General features: G+C 41.9%; 1 protein-coding gene across 3 annotated transcripts in view; it reads left to right on the top strand.

Annotated features, from left to right (window-relative positions):
* The first annotated feature begins 5,815 nt into the window (after positions 1-5,815).
* Positions 5,816-20,038, top strand: part of LPGAT1 (lysophosphatidylglycerol acyltransferase 1) — a 65,491-nt gene continuing 51,268 nt past the window's right edge. Inside the window, exons 1-3 of one of the 3 annotated variants that reach the window (XM_075496377.1) lie at positions 5,816-5,965; positions 6,288-6,456; positions 6,899-7,166. In XM_075496377.1, the coding sequence (XP_075352492.1) occupies positions 6,929-7,166 (238 nt within the window). In that variant the 5' untranslated portion in view covers positions 5,816-5,965; positions 6,288-6,456; positions 6,899-6,928. Of the gene's footprint in view, positions 5,966-6,287; positions 6,457-6,760; positions 6,786-6,898; positions 7,167-8,083; positions 8,307-20,038 lie in introns of those variants that run through there. The other 2 variants (XM_075496378.1, XM_075496379.1) reach the window with 2 other exon arrangements.

The raw sequence follows: 20,038 nt of genomic DNA, 5'->3' as shown, positions 1-20,038 counted from the left end.
ACCTGAAAAAGTTTACAAACTATCACTTTATATGTGTCCATACCCAGCGGATCTATTTTGACACTGCCTTGGCCTCAGGAAACCATTGGAGAACACATGAGATAAATAAGAATTAGCTATCAAATGGGACAAAAATACATTCCCATAGACAGCACCCAACTATGTTGGCCAATTAAATGGAGCAGCAGTAATCCAACAGATGAGCTCAATCTGAAGTGCAGAGCAGGGAGAGTGCAGTACATGTTCTTCAGATTTTTTTCTCTGTATAAAGATCCATTTTGCTGCAGGACTTACTAGACAGAGTGATGGGACCATAGCCAGACCCAGCATTAGATGCGAGTGGTCTTCTCTGTTCCCTGGTAGCACACTTGATAATGTTTACTTGTACTGATTTAGTGTAGCTGTGTCTTCCATGTCATATGGCCTCCTTGGCTATGTCTCAGCTTGCTCTCCCCAGAAGCTGTGTGTCAAATTTTGATTATTACTTTGTTGGACAGAATTTCAAGCATTGCACTGCAGTGGAATGTGAGGGGATGTTTCCTCACTGGAGCCAGAGTTTGTTCTTCTGTCTAACTATATAAAATTCCCTAGAGCAAAATTACAATGCAATAATACCTGGTTAGAAAATGTTTACTTGGTCTCATTTACGCTTACAAAAATTTTGGAATGAAATATTAACTCAAAGAACTACGTAACAATCCAACTTGCATAATATTTAATGATTCCTGGTTAAAAAAAAAAAAAAAAACAACGGATTTGGGGTCAAACAACATGACACTGCTACTTCAATACTATTTTTATTTACTTGGAAGAAATACCTTCTCTTTGTTTAGTCTCTCTTACCCTAGCAATAACTTTTTGGTTTCTTTGGCTTATTTGGCTGTGTGTTTATATAGATTTTTTGTTTAAAACCAGGAAATCTTCTTTGCCACCTTCTCCCAGGAAAAAAATGTCCCTAAAACAACTCAAGGCCTTAACCTGGCATCCTGCAGTCTTGTTAGAACTAACACTGTCTGAGGTCTAATGTCAACTCAAGCTAGTAGAGGGGGGAAAAAAAAGCATGCATTTATCATGAGCCTGAAATTTTTGGTCACACTTGTGACATTTTCTCTGAGGCCTATAATTTTTTAATGTGAAAAAACTTGGGCTCTCATCCAAGAGCTTAAAATATTAGAGAAAATGAGCAAAAATGACAACTCTGTATGCTAGAACCGTAGGAACTGGCAAGGCTGACTTGTCTGCAGCTGGCTGATCTTGGTGAGGGATACTACATGTGGGATCTGGGGCAGGGGGGGCAAGGGAAGGGAGCTTGTTAGGGGGCTGAGCCCTCTGTCAGGTCAGTTAAAGCCTTTTTACATAAATACAGGAATGTAGCAAATGTTAAAGTCAATCCCACAATTTACTTCCATTTTAACGGCTCCTTCGTGTTACCCTGAAGTGTCCTTAAAAGAATTAAGATGCAAATAAAAGCATCTTTGATTGAAAGGTCAAATAGTCTGATAACATTTACTTCCCAGAGAAAAATCAGAAAAGGAAAATGGCCTGGGTTTTGCATTTTGTGTGTGAAGGCCCATATCCATTTATCGAAAGGAACTCATGTATCTAAAAGATTACTGAAAGTAGAGCTTTTTAAAAGCGTGATCTACTGTTGGATGAGTAAGAGAAAGGATGTAAGAACAGCTTGCCACTGAAGATCAAGGGACTTTAACAAGCACGTTTGCTCTGTTCCTCCTGAGGTACAGCTGGTAGAGATAGAGTGACTGATACTGTCCTTTAAATTTAAGAATTTACTTGGAGAATGGAGGTGATCTTACCTGTCATACAGAGGATGTAATGAAAGCTACTGTTAACAGAATATTTTGGAAGGTTTAACTGTTGTTATGAAAATGAATGAAACGTTTAATGTTCTAAAGACAGCAATACAAAAATCCTCCACAACAGGGTATCTGACACTCTGTAAAGCAGCTCAGAATTGGAGGTTAAAATTTAATTAAATCTTTTTTTAAAGGGCCCACAACTTCCTCTCTTTTGTTTATTTTTTTTCTTACCAGTTCTTTTCCCTTCTGTCTTTATTGCAGCCTATAGAAAACATAGTTGTTAAGTCTTCTTGATGCTTCTTTAAACTGTTATTTTTTCCAAATCCAATGCTAACTACTTAATTCACTTGATACTTTCTGGATTTATGCTCCCTTAAGTATATGTCCTATTTCATATTATGCATCGTCCAGCAGTTTGTGCTCTGCACATGCTCCCATCTTTGTAGTTCCTCAGAGCAGTTTTGTCTACTTTCATCTCTTCTGTCATGCTATTTTTTTTTATAAAATTTTACACAATTTTCCAAGGAGCAAGTTGCTCTTTCTGAGAGGTTGGAAACAGTAGTTTTCTGCTCTGTAGAATTTCTGAGATTTCTCAGGCTATTTTCTTGTCTTTGCTCTCTGTATGGCAGGCCTTTATGATTTTTAAAGGCAATTTTGGTTTTAGTGTCATCAGCACATGAGTGCGTCCTTCTAACCCTTTTTTTTTTTTCTCCGACCATATGGCATCTGTGACTTCAGTTTGCTACAAGGAAAGCAAGCAGGGAGAACTGATTGAATCTGCCCGGGACAAATGAGCAGCTTTTTATTTCCCAATCTTTGACCTAGACAGAAGTTCAAAAGCATTCCAAAACTTGCTGTTTCTGAACTCCAGAAACAAATCTTTTAGTTGGTTTGGTGTTTACAGCTTTGAACCTGGATTTCATTATGGTTATCCATGCCTCTGTGACTCGTGGACTACTTGAATATCTGCAATGCATTCCCTCCTCGCAGCTATGCTTGCAGGCAGCTCTAATGCTACTGCAGGCAGCTGTAATGCTACGGTGAAGTTGGAATGCAAATACATGCCATTGAACGGTAGTGTATGAGAATGACAGTGGCTAATCACTTCTTCAAGTGTACCCAGAGCCAAAACAACGTTATCTTTTTCAAAAGTCTCTCAAGGAGTTTATGACTAAAACCCGACTTGAATCTTGCAGCCAGATACAGTGATCAAATCCAGCCTGTGCAAATTAAGAATCTTCCAGACTGTGCAGCTCTCTTGTGGTAACCTATATGCTGTTTAGGATAACTTTTTAAAGTAACTGAATGTAACGGATATTTTGTTTATCACTGTGTAACATACCCACCTCAGTAATAACATGTTTTCCCTTCTTATAGGCAGGAACAAGTCTAACCTTTTTCTGTGTTTGTGGTCTGTAGGATTTTTGGAGGTGAGTGGGAGACAACTCCAATATTTAATTATCTGCTCCAGCAGTCCTTGAAGTCAGTTAATCACCTAATATTACCAATGTTAGTATCTGTATCTACCAGTTAATAAGCACATTAAAATGTATTTTTACACTGATCAGTAGTGACATCCCTATCAGTATTTCCGTAAGGCTGAAAAGACATAGTTACAGGGGGGCATTCAGTCAAAAATATGTAAACTTTAGAGAAATGGTTAAAAAGGCCACAAATTGAGAATTGCTTATATTAATCTTTTGCTTTTTTTGCATTTATAATAGTAAAATGACAAACAATGAAAGTTCATGAAACTCAGATTGAGGAATTGCTTCCAGAATCAGAATTTAAAAAAAAAAAAAAATCAAAACCAAAAACCAGTTGTGAAACTTCTGAGCTTCAGTCTTAACAGTTATTGACAAAATGAAAAAAATTTCTACTGCTTAGTTTTCTTTTTGTTTGCAGTAATGGCACGTATATACACATGTGTTACTTTATACTAGAAGGGATTCTTCAAAGGCTCAGACTGGATGACAGACAGCAGGCTTCTTGGGATCCGTAAGGGGTATTTCATTGTGCATGCTTCCTAGGACTTGGGTTGTCCATGTGAAGGCCAGGAAATGAGGAATAAGGGTGGGTCTTTGCTACTAGCTCATTCAGCAAAATGCTAAACCACAGCTTCCTAAGCTTTAAGGCAGTCACTCTGACAAAGAATGCTTTGTACGCCTGCTTCCTCATGTGCAATTCCTTTCTGCAATATAAATTGCCTAATTCATTAGTTGTCTAACATAATTTCTGCAGTCCCTCATTTCGATGCATCAGATTTGAGAATATTATTCCAAATTGTACAGTGTGAATAAAATTGAGATACCAATTTTTATAAAAAATTAATTATAATTCATGTTTTTATCTTGGAATAATATATAAACAAGGCTTCATTTTGCTGTTGGAATCTAAAAATTAGTGTGTGACTTTTTTAATTATGGCCTAGAAATTGTCCTTTTGCTACCTGAGGATTTTGGAGCAAAATTTTGCTGAAAGTTCAAGTGTATGCCCAGAGTTGTTTGCATGAGATGTAAAAGAAAATAAACCAAAACCCAAGTCTTACTGAAGCTGGTAACACTTCAGAACAGCTCAAGCTGACTCCATAATGATTACTAAGTGCATCTGTCAGATTTAACCTAGTAATAAAAATAACATAGACAGAAAAACACCCAGACTTGGCAACACTTGTGCAAGACATGTCCTTTTTGTCAAGGAGGTCAGCAGTTTTTGTTTTGTTTTGCTCAAATAGAACATTATGGCATTATTTGGTTGGTTGTGTTTTTTAAATTCTCAAATGAAATTTATCTGCAATAACAACTTTGTTTTCTTCCTGGAATGGAGGTTGGGATTTAATTTTGTTGACGGTACAGTCATCTCTGAAGACTCATTGTCTAGGAAACAGTGGACTAGCTTTATGGATAGCATGGTTTGTATGTGAAAGCAGTATGTTTTTTCAGTCTAAGTATTACAATTTGTTTCATTTTTTGTTTTCAGCACAAAAGACCTTCTAGCATCTCTCCTTCTTAAGGTGTAGTTGAGTTGTTTGATTTTTTTTTTTTTTTTTTATCTGCTTCTGTTCCTTAAGAACCCGAACAGAGTTAAAATCGCTTGCACGAGTCATTCTGCTCAGTGTAGGCGTTTTAATAAGTTGAACTAAGCTGAGGAAACTGGGCCTGGTCAGGCTGGAGAGGGCTGAAGGTGGTCTGACAGTGCTCTTCCCAGGCCTGCACAGGGGTTACAGAAGAGACGGGAGCAGACTTGTGTCTGACAAGCACAGTGAATGGAGGAGAGGCACCAGTCCTGTGTCACCACAAGGGCCGATGAGGCAAAAATTCCTCACCCTGGAGCGGTTTTGTGGGGGTGCAGGTTGGCTGGAGGGGGCTCTGAAGTCTCCCTTCTCCACTGCTTCTGGGCCAGGCTCAAGTGTCATTGTAGATCACAGCCCTCCGCAGGGCTTTTCTAGAAGTAGAAGACGGTGTTTGTGGCTGCAGGGCAGGTATAAGGGAGAAGGGAAAAGCCAGAAAAGTTGATCTATAAAAAGCATGCGAAAGGGACTTTTAAGACTACATGTTGTTGCTGTCCGGGCCAGAAGCGTCTTTTTGGTGGTGCTGAGGGGCCTGTGACAGTGTCTCCTCTTCCACTTTCCCCTCTTTACCCAACTTCAACCGCGAGGGATTAAAGCAGTAGGTCGCCAAAAGGCGGGGCGGGGGGGGAACGGGCAGGGGGCCGGGCCGTGCTGCTGCCCCGCCGTCCCCATCTCGTCGCGCCGGGCTCCGGGACGGGAGGAGAAACCCCGGGGGGCCGCCGCAGGGGTAGCCCCTGCCCGCTCCGCGGAGCGGGGGTACCCCGCGGGCCTGTTCGGGAGGCGCTCCCGGGGGCGGGGGCAGCCGACAGCTGGGCGGCGAGGGCGGGCTTGGCGGGGCCCGCTCTGCTCCGTGCTGCCGACCGTGTGTCTGTGAGAGGGGGCGGGGGGCGCAGCCGCCCGCGCTCTTCGGTGGGGGGCGGCGCTCGCTGCAGCGCCAGCCCCGCTGCTCGGCAGCCAGCGAGCGGGCGGTCACGGCGGACACGCAGCCGGCGGGGGCGGGGAGCGCGGCCCCAGCGGCCGGCATGAACCCCCGGCGGCCCGCGCTGCCCGCGGCGGGGACGCAGGCGGCGGTGCCGAGGTACGGACCCTGCGCGGGCCGGGCCCCCACCCCCAACAGGTGCCGCGTCTTCCCCCTCCCCCCCGCCCGCGGCACCCGCCTGTCCTTGCGGGGCCGGGGCTCGGCGTGGTCCCGCCCGTGGAGAGTCATGCTGAGCCGAGCAGGCAGGGAGGGGAAGGGAAGGGGAGGGGTGACGGGCCCGGCCCGGCCCGGCCCGGCCCGGCAGCTGGCGGGGGAGAACGGAGGTGAACCCGCGGTCTGCGCCTGCCCGCCCGGCCCGGTGCTCCCGCCTCCCCGCCCGCCGGCCCCCGCGCTCACGCCGCCCGCCCCCCTCTCTCCGCAGGGAGCCGCAGGGCGAGTAGCGCTGCCGCGGCCGGGCCAGCCACCTCCGGGTCCATGAGACGCCGCCAGCCGCCGCCGCCGCCGCCAGCCGGGACTGCCGCCGCTACCGCCGGGCCCAGCTCCCCCAGCCCCGCCGCCTCTTCCGCCGCCGCTCTGCCGCCCTGCCGGAGGTGAGTCCCGCGGCCGGGCCCGCCGCCGCCCGCTCCCCTCTGCGCCGCCCGCGGGCCCCGGCTCCTGTCAGCCGCTCCGGGGTGGGGGGAGAGGCCGCCGGCAGCCGCGTTAGCGCCCGTGACCTTTTTTGGGGGGAAGATGGAGGCCGGCTGGGACCGCGCGTGTGTCCCCCTCAGGGGAGCTGCGGGCTGGGGTCCCCCGGAGCCCGCTGAGGAGAGGTGAGGGGAGGCGGTCCCCGCTGCGGCGCCGGCTGGAGGGTCGCGCCGCTTCCTTCGTGCCCCTTGGAGCGGGGGTGGCTTTCTTCCCCGGTGACTAACGGCGGAGGCAGGTGCGAGCAGCTTGTGGGAGCGGGCTGGGTCTGGGGCCGGCGGGCAGGCACCCTCGCCTGCCTCGCCCTGCTCGGAAAGTGCTACCTGTGCCTTGTTTTTCCTCTCCCCGTAGGACGGTCCCGCGTCCTCCGCTGTGAAGAGGATGGCCGTGACTCTAGAGCAGGCCCAGCGGGTGGGCTATACCTGTCTGAAAGCACTCCTCAGGTTCGCTTTTATGGTCGCCAATAACCTGGTTGCTATTCCGTCCTACGTCTTGTATTTAATTGTGCTGCAGCCTCTCCGAGTGTTGGATAGTAAAAGCTTCTGGTATATCGAAGGAGTATTATTTAAGTGGCTTTTAGCTATGGTGGCTTCCTGGGGCTGGTGGGCAGGATATACAGGTAAGAATGTCTTATTAATTTAAAATGTACAAATATAAATATGTAAATAAGTGTTAAAACACAGATGTTTTAGTATGGGGACGCATAGGGGAATATCTAAATATAGTGGATATGTGGGATGTTTTTCTTTCAGATTTCTCATACAGATGCTTTGTATTTCTGGATCAAGATGCTGAGTGTACTGAAACATTTTTTTAAATTGTAGGTACAAACTTCTTATGTGTTAAGTAAGAGTTTCGCAATCAATATTTCATCTTAGTATAATCAGAAATACGATTTTTCCTAAGTATCTTGATCGCTTTATTTTAGTGCTACATTAATAAGGTATATCTCTTCAAAAGAGAGTTGATTTGTGCTGTGCATGTAGCTGATAGAGCCAAACTTTTCTTTATTAAGTCTGTGCGTCTCTGAATCATCTCCACTTAAAACTATCAGGACACAAGGCTAAGAAGTTTGACATGAAGCTCATATCAGAAGAGTAGGTCTTCTGTTCCTTGCAACCGCGACTGTCTTTGCTGCTGCTTCAGAACGGAGGGAAACAGATGGAACCTCTTTCATACAAATAGTGATATGCAATGTTTCTCGACTGTATGGTTCTTCATTTACTGTTAGCAGAGCTAATTACCGAATCTGTAGGGTTTTTCCCCTTCTGCATGCTTGCTTTGCAGTTATGGAACTTAGTTTTGCTTGTTAGTATTCATAGGCTCATCAAGGTGATGGACTGAACTGAAATATTAAGGAAGGCTCTAGTCTTGTCCTTGAATGCACTGATTTTCATCCTGGCTACTGCACTTTGTGCAAGAAAACAGCCATCAATTCTTTGTATGTGCTTAGACCTTGGAAAGGGGAGGAAATGAATCTACTGAGTGCAAAATATGAACAGCCCTCCTAAAATTCTTTCCCTCTCTTCTGCCCAGGCTGCATCTGCAGGTCTTGTCCATGTAAACAAGGAAAAAAAGGAATGGCAGCACACAGCTCTGGAGTCTGGTCAGACTCCTGATTAGTCAGAAAGTCAGTGTTGACCCAGATGAAGCGCTCTTTTTGTTAGGCTACAAGAGCTGAAGCCTCTGTGATAATGTGCCTTTTGGTACCCTGTCGTGTGCCTTTCCAAGATGCACAAAATTTCTGTGGATACTCTAGGTGAGCTTCCAGTTCTTCTTAAGGAGATGGTGGCAGCAGCAAGCCAGATTCTGGTCTCTTGGGCTAGAACTGTCGCAACGTTGCACTGCTTCAAAATTGCCTTGCCTGGTACAGCTCAAGCTTTTCCAGATACGCTGTTTTAAAAATCTTTTTATATGTTTGTATTTGCTTATTAAAAGAAGCCCACATAGTATTTGCAGTGGCAGGTATATTTTTAAAAGTCTGCTTTATGCCTTAAAGCATAAAGGCCTTCCAGAAGGAAGGATTGACTTTCAAGGTGTTGCGTGTATTATTAATTGGAAATGGGAAAGTTTATGGGCATAACGGTGATGTTAAAGTCATATGGCATATGGCCCCAGGGATTCGCTGTGTATATTGAATGTGCCAGTTAAAATTCAAGCCATTGTCCCATGACGATATGGTTGTCAATTTTTGAAAGCAGTTTCCTTGGGATAGTTTTACTGCTGACTGCAGAACTGTGTGGTTTCTTTTGCCTGTTGCTTGGAAAGTGGTCTTAGCATGATCTGCATATCCTAGAGTCTTCCTGAAGCATCTGTTGATTGGTGTTGCTGATGTATCTTGACAATGTGAAATCATTTGTTTTACAGTCTTGAAATGTCTTAGTATGTTTGTTTGAAGTATCATTTACAAACAGCTACACAGAAGTATTTTCTGGGATGGTGTATGGGTAAGGAGGCCCTTTTTGCTTTTCACTATAAAGCATGGCTTTTGTTTTGGGGACGATTTTAAGCAAACGCTTGTACAAAGTTTCAGTTTAAATACATTTTATTTGATATGAAGACATTAACATGTTTTATACTGAAAGCTACAAAATAGCAAGAATAGCTTATTTCTTTTTCCATTCTTTCTTTACCTCATCAGTGCTCAACACCACACGCAGAACAAACCTGGAAAGCAAATCTTTCTGGCTTTAACATACGTAGACACAGTAATTTATGTGTCTGTTTCCAGACTGATAGATTTATAAAAGCCTGTCACTAGGTCCCCTCTTTTTATAGAGTACGACATAACTAATTCAGAACTGAAATGCTACTTTATTAGAGTTGGTCTCTAAGACTTGCAGTGGTGCATCTGAAAGAGACATTGATCCAGAATTCTTCTGTTTTCAATTCCAAAAACTAAGTCAAAGATAGGCTTCAGTATGTTCCATCGTTGCAAAAGTAAACACAAGATAGTAATATCTATGGGTTCATTGAGAAGGTGAAGGATTTTTCTTTTCTTTTGGGTAGCAGAGCAGTTGGTGAGTTGTTTTTTTTTTGTTGTTGTTGTTCTTGATTGAGAAGGTAACCAGCCAAATAAGTTTACTTGTCTTTTAATTGGAGGTAGTGTTCTGCTTCAGTCGTGTTGAAGATGTGTTTTGGTTTTTTAATTTATTTACTTTTTCCCTTTCTGAGCTTGGGTCATCTGTTGGGTGAGAAGTGACATAAACCATTTGTAATTAGGGACTTAAACTCAGCCTGCAAAGTGGATTCAGGGCAGACTTTTTTTTCCCCAGTAAGTTTGTATGTAATGTGTATGAGAGAGCTCAACACCAAATGAAGAAAAATGTGGTGACTGCTCGGTTTTCATTCTGGGCTTTGCTGCTGTTGCATAATTGTTGGTATATTTTATTGAATAAAGCTGGAAGAGGTGAGGAAAACTCATGAACTAGGTCTGCCCTTCTCCTCCCCACCCCTGTATAAACCTGTGTTTTCATGCTAGAATCCTAGAGGATTTGTTACAGAAATTACATGATCGGTGACTACATTGGCAGCTCTAATCTGTGCTTTTTGATAAACGTGTTTCCGTTTGCAGATGTACTTGATGTTATGTAAGGAGATAGCGCATAACTGGACAAGCAAAACTAAGAAAGGAATGGGAAGAGAAATTGTAAAGGTCACTCTCCTTTCCCTAATCTTTTTCTTCTTAAGATGCAAGTATGAGAGAGAACTTGGGTGTAATTGGTTGCCTTTGATTTTTAAAGGGCAGAGTAAGATAAATATCTATGTTGTTCTCTTGAACTCTCTGAAAAGGAAAACTGAGTGTCTTTATGAAGAACGTTCAGATAGTCTAGCAATGTTATTTTTATATGCTTTCAGAAAGGCCTTATAACTCTTCTAAGCCTTTTTTTTTTTTAAGGCTTTTTGTATAAATGTATTGCTCTCGTTGTAGGAGCTGTTCAGTTAGGACGCTCGGAATCTGCGTATTAGTGTGATTTGAAAGGCACCTTTGAATAACACCTTCTAAATATTTTCCTGGATTTGTTGGAAGATGCACTCTACAAAAGCAAACTCAAGAGTGCTTGATCCTTTGTTGGCAAGTACCTTTTTTTCCCGATACTATAATTGGTCATTTAATATACACGTAAACCAGAAACCACTAAATAGTGCAGTAGATGTAATGGGAGGGAGGTGGAGCGTATCTGCAGTGGTGAATTTCTGATGACCTCCTGCTCACCTACAAAACTAGTTTTAAAGCAGCCATCTTCTAGACTTGAACTTCTTTGGGCAAGTAACTATTGCAGACTGAAGTTTAATATCCCTGTATCTCATCAAATAGCTAAAAATAAGACTGCTAGAGAAAAGCTTGCTTTGCTTAAATATGTTTAGACAAACTGTTTTGTTGTCTTCTCCTGCTGTCTAAATGCAGAAGTTAGCATTAGCTTGTGATAGTGTTGTTGCGGTATTGCAATTGGAAGTCTCTAGGACGACAGAGTAATCAGTTAGCAATGCAGTCCTGATACTCATTATGCTAATCTTGTGCTTCACTCTGCTCTGCACAGCTCAGTCCCAGTGTAGGGAGCAGTGGTGTGTGCCCAGCCTGTACGTCTGGCTGGGGACAGGGAGGAGCTGGCGGAGGGTGACTGTCCTCTGTCTGCAGCAACCATCAGCGCTCTTCTGCCTGTCAGAGCACCAGGGGAGAGGTGTGTTGTGTGTCATCAGCAGGGTTGCGTGCAGCTTGGGAGGGAGTTCCCTTGAGAGTTGTACTTGGAGTATTTCATACTCCAGCAGTGAAGTGGACAACTCAACAAAACCTTCTGTTTCAGCCTCTTGCCAACACACACAGTCTTGCAATAGTGTTGGACAGGTTGGTGGGCTGTGGGCTGATGAAAGGAAGAGTAATACACCTCTGTTGCCACACACAAGAAAATCTTAGTAGTGTGAGTATGCTTACTGGTATAATGATGCAGTGCTTAATAAAAAGTGAACTAGTCCTATGGTATTGCATGTTACTGTTCTGTGTCAGCCAGGAAGGTGACATTTAAAGAATGTCTGCAAGAATTGTCATGTTTTGTCAAGTGGGGAGAATTTCCCTTTCCTCCTTTTTTGTTATTCAGCCAAGTAGAGTAATATTGAGATTTGCATTTTTAGTTGTGTATCCCCTCCTCTCCCCTCGAGTAATTTAAAATTTATTGGCTGATTTGTATGTATGACTAAGTAGTGACCACTCTGTAATTTTTTCAGCAGTCATACTTATTTTTCTCTAATTCAAAATCTTCTTTGTTTCCATGTCATCAGTCAATGGCCTCAACTCCTCTAATCTTCTAAGAATGCAAATATTTTTGTCTTCCAGAACTGTAAAAGATACAGGTGGAGTTGCTGTGACAACACTTCCTCGGTGCAGACAGCGTGCACTGTCTGTGCTGCTTCTCATGACAAGTTGGCCCTTCTCCTCGGGCAGGAAGTGCAGCAGAAGCTGGAGAACAGCAGATGAGATAAAGTAAATTTTTTGCCCCAAATAAGGCAGGAGGTGTTATTTCAGGAGACCTATCTTATACCTCTGACCCTGCCGTTGTTTTCTACTCTCCTCTGTTCCTACAGTGTGATTTTTAACTGGCAATATTTTGTTTTTGGGACTGGTCGCTACTCTGAGGACTGGGCAGGGAGGGGCAGCGTGGGGGAAACAACTCATGTTTTTGAGATCAGGCAGTGTGTGAAATGGAGAAACAAAATTGTTCTTGTTTTGTGTTTTCTTTGAATGTTCGAAATTATCTGATGTGACTCAGTGCATTTAGATAGCAACATACCACACACAAACTTTTAGTTTATGTTGTGGCTATGTGTTGAGTTTCTAGGTAATCCCTGGCTTAAATGCAGCTTTCTCTGATGTGTAAGATTTACGTGTAGGTTATGCTGAGATCAAACAGGGATCTTTGAATTTATTTTGTTGTTTGTAAGAGGAAGTTTGTGTGTAATTTGTGAGCTGTCTTGATAAGAAAAGGTCAGAGTTGAATGAGTTGGGGACATTGGAGCTGTTTGTACTGTGGCCTCAGAGCAAAGGCTCATTGTGCCTTTGCGTAAGAGGAGGTAAGTATAGTGAACTTACTGTCAACTTCTTCGTGCAAGTGATGTGTCTGTTTGTAAAGAGTGCTATACAGTGACCCTTGTCTTATTTTAATAATATGTAAAATCACACCAGGAAATTCTCATCTCTCCTTTTTGGAACATGAGTTACAGGCTTTATCGTACTTCTTTGTAGTTCATCTAGTGTCAGCAATATGTCAAAAGCATTAAAACTTATCTTTCATTTTCCTGTTGTATCATTTAACTATAAGGGATCATTCCAAAAGATTAAGTATTGAAATGTTCTCTGAATTTTATTTTTAGAAAGCTACTGCGGTTTGGTACAAAACTTAGAGTAAAAGTACACACTGTTGGTTTTTTGCTAGGGATATTTTTGTTGTTTGTTGCTATTTGTGCCCGCCCCCCCCCCCCTTCTTTTTTTTTTTAGAGTGGGTTAGTGTCTGCTCCTGTTTCTTCTACTCTGGATAATACAAAAACTGTTGCAAGCATACCAAATCCGTCATATCTGCCTTAGGATAGTAAAGATGAAATTATTGGGGAATACCTATACAGAAAGGCATGGTGGTTTACTTTTAAGTCCAGGAATGGCTGTGGGATGCTTCTGAATTAGCTTATGTCCTAACAGCCAAAGGAAGACAAAGTTTGGGGAATTCTGGGTTCTATTCCTGCTTATGGCTGAGTTTGCTATTTTTAGGATGTGTTTTCATCCTTCCCAGTTCTTCTGGGCCTTTGTTTTTAGCATATGTATTTACGTTAGTCATCTTACTTCTCCCTTCGTTGCTGGTTGAGTGCCTGAAAGGATATGACTAAGAATACCTGAGAGATGTGTGTCTGTTGTCTGTACCTTTTCTTGTTCCTTTTCTTGATGGTAGGCTTTTAGGAACCATGTGAAATAATTACAGGAAAGCTTTTGTCCAGCTCTGATTTGGAGAAGCAAAATCTTAGGGAGTTAAATTCTTTGTCCACGGATTCTTTGCAGAGTGTATGAAGGAGGAATTTTTCTCCACTTCGACAGTGTGATCACATCTGTATTGGAACATGTCGGAGATAATGCCTTTATGTCAGAGATGCAATTTCTCATCTCGTTTAATGTAACTGTTCTAAAGCATAGAAATTTTCAAGAAAACTGGAGAAAAAATTGGATGTTTAGTGTGGATAAAACCTATTTTCTCTGTCATTTTGTTCTGGGAAATTACTTTTTTAGAAAGAATCTCAAACAGATGAACATAATATATCACTTTCCCTTTCTCTGTCGGGTGTGTGTGAGGGACACAGAAGTCTTGCCAAAGGTTAGTTTGGCAAGGTTTTAAGCTGCTGAAAACAGGATCTTAAAAATGGAAGAGTTGTGCAACCTTTATTAGACACGGTAGTTAGTAAATCCTTTATGGAATACAAGCTTAGTGGCATAACTTTCCAGTGTGAACTGGGCCAAAATACAGCTCCAAGATACATAATCTGCTCGCATTTATTACAGTGGAATATAAACTCTAATGCTTAAGATGACATGTCAAATGCGGGATTGCGTAGGCATGTAATTGCACTGCTGTTGCAGTCACCACAGTTGAGATAATAGTCCATCCATTTGTATATGCAGTTACTGAAATAAATAAGGCTAATATGTTTGCATCCCTAAAAATGTTCCATGACACCAGTGAGGGATTCCGCATATGAGGCTGGGCTGCTTTGGTTTGGTTTGGTTTTTTTCCTCCCCCCACAAGCATTTCAAGCAGGGAGTGCCTCTGAAGAAAGCCAGTCCCAGCCTTTCAAACTCATTCTACCACCACTGCTTCAGTTTTATTGGCCAAATATTTTAATGATTGTGTGGTGATCTGGATCATGGCCCTGATCCACACTAAAACTACCTAGCCCCTGTTTTTTTGCTGGGTGGCTTACAAAACACAGTCCCTAACCCAGTTCATTTTGCAGGTGTGGTGAAAGAAGAAGGTGGGTACAAATGGCAAAGGGAAAGAGGAAGGAACTGCATCTTTTGGTGACAGTACCAGCTTTAATGTATTTGTTGAACTACTGCTTGTGGTCCCAATTCAAGAGAGCAGTTCTGTGCAGGACAGGGCCACTAGTATGTGAATTAAATGTCACTGAAGTAGACTTCTTCACCTTTTCTTACTATTTTGTTAACTGATTAATGGTTAGACTGGAAAAGTGCCTTCTGCAAAGTTCCTTTAGAGAAGAAAAGTGAAGTGTAGGGTGAGAACAATGGGTTATCATAAACTGAGTACCGGTTGATAAAGGAATAAAAAGACCAGTGTTCATTTTGATGAAAGCTTAGCAGTGGGGTTCCTCTGAAGTTCTGTATGCGTACTGTTTGAGTTTGTCAGCTACAGAGACAATTGTAAAGAACTTCAAAAGTACTTAAGCTGTATGAATAGCCAACAAAATGCAGAAGTTGTTCAGAGTTGAACAGTCAAAAGTAATAAACATTTAAGTAAAGCAGCAGTTTAGGAAAGAGATTAGTATCATGGTGGAGAGCTTAGGGAAAATTTTGGCTCGGTGCACAACTATACATTCTGTTATAAAATGCGTAAAGAACAAGATGGAGAATAATATTAAAAATATCAGTGGTTCAACTTTGCACTCTGCTGTTTTTGTCTCAGTTGTTTTAAAGCTATTGAAGAGTTAAGAAGGGGCTCTAAGAGGGTCAACAGCTTCATTAGTGCAAGCTGAAATCAAATCAGAACAATTTCATTCACAGCTGAACTTGAATCGGAACTGAATTGGACAACTCGATAATTCTTTTTCCTGGGCAGAACAGAGTAGAAGAGATGCAATCTCTGCCTCCGTGTAAAGAAGAAGGGGACTTTTAGTGTCATTGGACGGTAGGAAAGTAAAGCCTTTAAGATTTAATAACACATCAGTGCCCGGGGCTTTTGTTTGTTTGGTTTTTTGTAAATACTTTCATTATGTCTTTTCACAAATACTGACTTTGCGGGATAGTTTCAATGGTGTTACTTCTTTTGAGTCATACAACATAATCTGAAAACTCCTTCTTTAAACGTTATAGTTCTAAAAGGTAAGGAATTGTCCCTATTTAAGGAGTCTAATAGTTTAAACTAGCTTGGAGATTCACCTCAGTTTTGTAATTTAAGTAAAGGAAAGATTAATAGCTTTATTACTGCTTCTCATTTATGTAGAACTAAAAATAGAAGTGGTGTTGTAAGAGCAAGGGCCAGCATTGCTGCTGTTTGGGAGGATGCGGGTACTGGAAAGTTGATTCATTAGGACAATGGCATGAGCGCTTGTGGGTGTGGGTTTTTTGGTGGCAAGAAGGAGGATTTTGTCAGAGGCTTTTTAATTTCGTTTCATTTGTTTTCTAGCATCCCGAAGTTAACAAGCACTTGCAGTTTCTGTGAAAGTCTGTAGTGTCTGTGTCTGCTTGCCAGAACTGGGGAAGAAAACCCATTAATATTAAGACTATGTGGTTTTGGTTAATTTAAGCATTAGTTACATTTGAGTGTGGTGTTTAGGGTGGGGCATTGAACACTATTTTAATGTAATTTGGTGACTTGGGTATTTTATTATCTATGTAGATAAATGTGACAGTGTTTAAGCATAGTTTCCTGATGGGATTAAGCTACTTGTTTAACAGCTATTCTTTCTCTCACCCCTCCCACACTTCTGATTTGCCTCCTTGCAAATCTGTCTGCGATTGACCAGATGGTTCAGTTTTCAGACATAATGGTGTTCTCATGAGTTTTGTGAAAATTGGCAGCTGAGCAGAGGAGAGAGAGACCCAAGTTAGTGCCTCAACTGAGGGTAGTGCAGGCAGATTTGGCCATCATATGTCTTGTTTGACATCTGCTGCACGTCCAACCAGTGCATGAATGGTTTGGGTTTGCCACAGTGCCGGCATATCTTGTCCAGCCTGTTGAGGAGAAGGAAGTTAGACAACAAGTTTTTGGGAAACCAGGCTTTGTTACTTCTGCTGCTGCTGAAGCAGCGTGTTAATCTGGCAGTGGCAGATGGTATATGAAGCAGCATCCTTTCCTTTAGGTGATGTTTAGTCCACCTTGCTTATCATAGCCTTTTAGATCCAAAAGGCATATGCAGATAACTGTTCAGTCTTAATGTTAGGAAAAAGGATAAGGTGATAAAAGAACTTAAAGCATTGTGTTTTTAAGACTTTCTACTTTGTATATAAAATGGGAGTTGGAGTAGCCTCCTAAAAGGAGGACTAGAAGGGCATCAACCTGACTAAAACTCTCAAGAAAGAGCAGTGATGCTCAGATTACTGTAGGCAGTGCACACCTAAAGAAAAAGTCAGTTATGAATCTGACCCAGGGACACGTAGAAACATGAGGCTCGAGGTGTATTTGAGCGTTTTTGGGAAGACCTGGGAGAGCGCAGCGGATGGTAAGCAGCATGAGAGTCTGTCAAGAAGGGTTCTGTGCCACTGTGTAGCACGCGTGAAGGCATTACATTAGAAATGGCCTCTTGAGTTTTGTACCTGAACCTGTTCTATTTTGATATGCATAAGTATATATAGATGGCCTGGCAAAATGCCAGCTCTGGTAACTGCCAGTTTCCTTTCCAAATGCATTCTTCTTTCATACCCATTTTTATTTCCTGTGCTTGTCTCTGGCATAAAATGCAGTTGTTGTTGTTCCTAGCAACAGCTTTACTTGGAAATAAATATAACCGTAGCCTGTGTATACACTAATATAACATGAAGGACCTATGAAGTTCAGTTTACATTTGTAAAAATGCTTTCAGATACAGGTACAGTTAATATAAATGTCTGTTAAGCCTCTTGCATGTAGTGGATTACATGAAAACAAACAGATGAGTATTTTTTGGTATTTGAAACTCTTCTATTTGTATCATCAAACCTAATACTTCAGTCTTCTAACCTAGTAACTTAGGAAGGGAATGTGACAACAGCACGGCCTTTGCCCAGGTAATTCTATTGTCTTGAACATGTTTAAAGATCATTTGATGCCTACCTTGGGCTGCTGGAATTTGACAAGATTTTTACAGGCTGGAGAAGTACTTTTGTCCCTCATCTATTTCAGAGGGAGAAAATACTGAAACATGCCCCTTTTTTTTTTCCCCTTTGTTGCTTACATTCTTTGCAAATGTTTTAACAGCCCGCTAAACTTTAAAAACTAAAATGCAGAGCTGAGTTCATGTAACCACGAGTGGCATTGCCATGTGTCACTGTAGGAAGACTTTGGGTGGCTGCTGTGGTGAAGAAAGAGCCATAGCACGTGGCCTGCTCCTTCCTTTTCCAGTCCTATTACTGCTCTTTCCTGATACTTTGCAAAAACAATATGGTAAATCTGAGTGTCTGGTCACTCACTGGACTTGCTTTGAGGCAGGGTTTCTTGGAGCAAAGTATGGAGGATTTAATTGGACAGGTAGAATTCAATATTTGAAGTGTATTGACCAAAGCTTTTACCCCTTGGGAGTGCTAGACTTTTGTAGCCCGAATAAATTTATTTTTGCCTAGTTTTCTTTTTGTCTGAGGAAAGAGTAATTTGTAACACTTTTGGCAAGTGCTTCATGAGTAAGCCAAGGCACTTGTAGCCACAGATCATGGCAAGTTGCATGTAAAGTGCTTACAGTGCCTATTGCTACCCACAGACTTACGAGTGTTCACATTAATCATTTAATTGTAAAGTGGAATGTTGAGATTCGTCATATCTTCTTGCATTTGTGGCACACTTGCTGTATTTGAAACAGAGAAGTCCATTTCCACAGTCTCTTTCACAGCTGTCTTGTTCAACCCCTTTACGGGTGCTCTCCAGAGAAACTGCTCTGTAGTGAATTACTGTTTTTAATTGAAGTACTCTGACGTCTGTTCTTTTTCTCTTTTTTTTCATTCCCCCAGCATTTGTCTGCTGTCATTTTTACCATTTGCTCCCAATGTATAGAAAAACTTTTTGATCTGAGATAATGGATTATTTTTTTTTTAATTTGAGGAGAAAGAAGGGAGAGAGGAACAGAAGCCTCAATTACTGTTATTGCAGCAGCATATTTCAAAATTGGGACCTGGGTATTTCATTGAAAGGTGCATTGAATATTGGTCTGTGTGCTGAGGATGAAGGGTGGGTATTGGAGCCAGCCATTCAGAATGTTTGAATAAATTTGTTTGTATCGAATCCGACCATTTTATGTCAGTAAAAAGTACTACTGGAACTCCCAGTAAGACTGTCAGCCACAAATCCAAGGTATTTTTTGCAGTTGTCAGCAGGTGTAAGAGGATTATTTGTTTTGTAATAGTAACAGATGCCAGAGCACTAAACTTTTTTTAAAATTAGGAACAGTGAACTTTCTGCTGCTGCTTTGAGGTATATCAGCTAGAATAATCTAATGAAAGAGGCTGGTTTTTTCTGCTATTTACTTCATTTGTGATAGCCTGAGAGTACCATTAAAGGCATCGCTTCTGATTTTATGATGATAGACTTCTGCTTACTGGCAACCTGAAATGTGGCCACACACTTAATTCTTAAGAGTTGCTGAACTGGTATAGGATAACCTGGGGTAAATTTAAATAGTGTAAGATGCTTTGTTGGCTTGAATCATTTGCTGTGTCATACCAGCAAAAGTACTAGCTTAAGTTCCCGGCTAGAATTATTGTCATACACTTTCCAGCATGCTTTTCAAACTTACTCTGGTCTCTTGTTTTAATAATGGGACTTGCATAAACAGAAACACAAAACTGCATACAGGAGTTTGCTGTTACATTAATCTGCATCATTAGCTTCTTATTGTTTTATGATTAAATTATTTTGATTAAATTTGTGGCAACTGAACATCATTTTCCCCTGGCCTTTATAAAATCCATTATTTGAAAAAAATGAACATAGTATCTAAAAGGTCCAAGGGGAAATGTTTTTACAGTTCTTGTTCATGTTATAACTTCTTTGTCATAAAGACTGTTGTTTGTAGTGTGGGTGAGAAGTTTAATAAAGTCCTTGAAACCTAACGGTGCAAACATTTAAGGCTTCTTTTAAAAGGTTTGTTCTTCTGCTTCCTTGCATCTGTATCCAGTTATTTTTTGATTCTTTGCATGCCTTTCACTGTTAAGTTTTCCCCTCCACACTGCAACTTGAAGATGTCCAATGGCTTGGTTCTGTTTTGTGGTATATGGGAATGCTAACCCACGGGAACTGGAGGATGGTGCGGAGGTGTATGGGAGGAGGAGAGAATAATGCTGCAGCTTTTTGATTAGTAGCCAGTTTTATTGCTTGAGGATATTGATTTTTAGATTATGTTACTTCTGCAATCTCAAAATACACTGTTTGAGTATGTATTTCTGTTCTCATGATCATTCAGGAGATTAGTAGCTCTGTTTTTTCTGTCCAGAGTTGACTGAGTTGAAGAGGTTGAAATGCAATGTCCTTCAGGTGGAGACAAGCTCCTCAGTTCTGAGGTCACTGTAGGGAGATGGTAAATAAATGCACAGAATGG

The sequence above is a fragment of the Mycteria americana genome, chromosome 3, assembly GCF_035582795.1.
Source record: "Mycteria americana isolate JAX WOST 10 ecotype Jacksonville Zoo and Gardens chromosome 3, USCA_MyAme_1.0, whole genome shotgun sequence".
NCBI classification, from domain to species: domain Eukaryota; kingdom Metazoa; phylum Chordata; class Aves; order Ciconiiformes; family Ciconiidae; genus Mycteria; species Mycteria americana.
The sequence above is the reverse complement of the archived record's forward strand: the minus strand, read 5'-3'. Positions and strand labels throughout refer to the sequence as shown.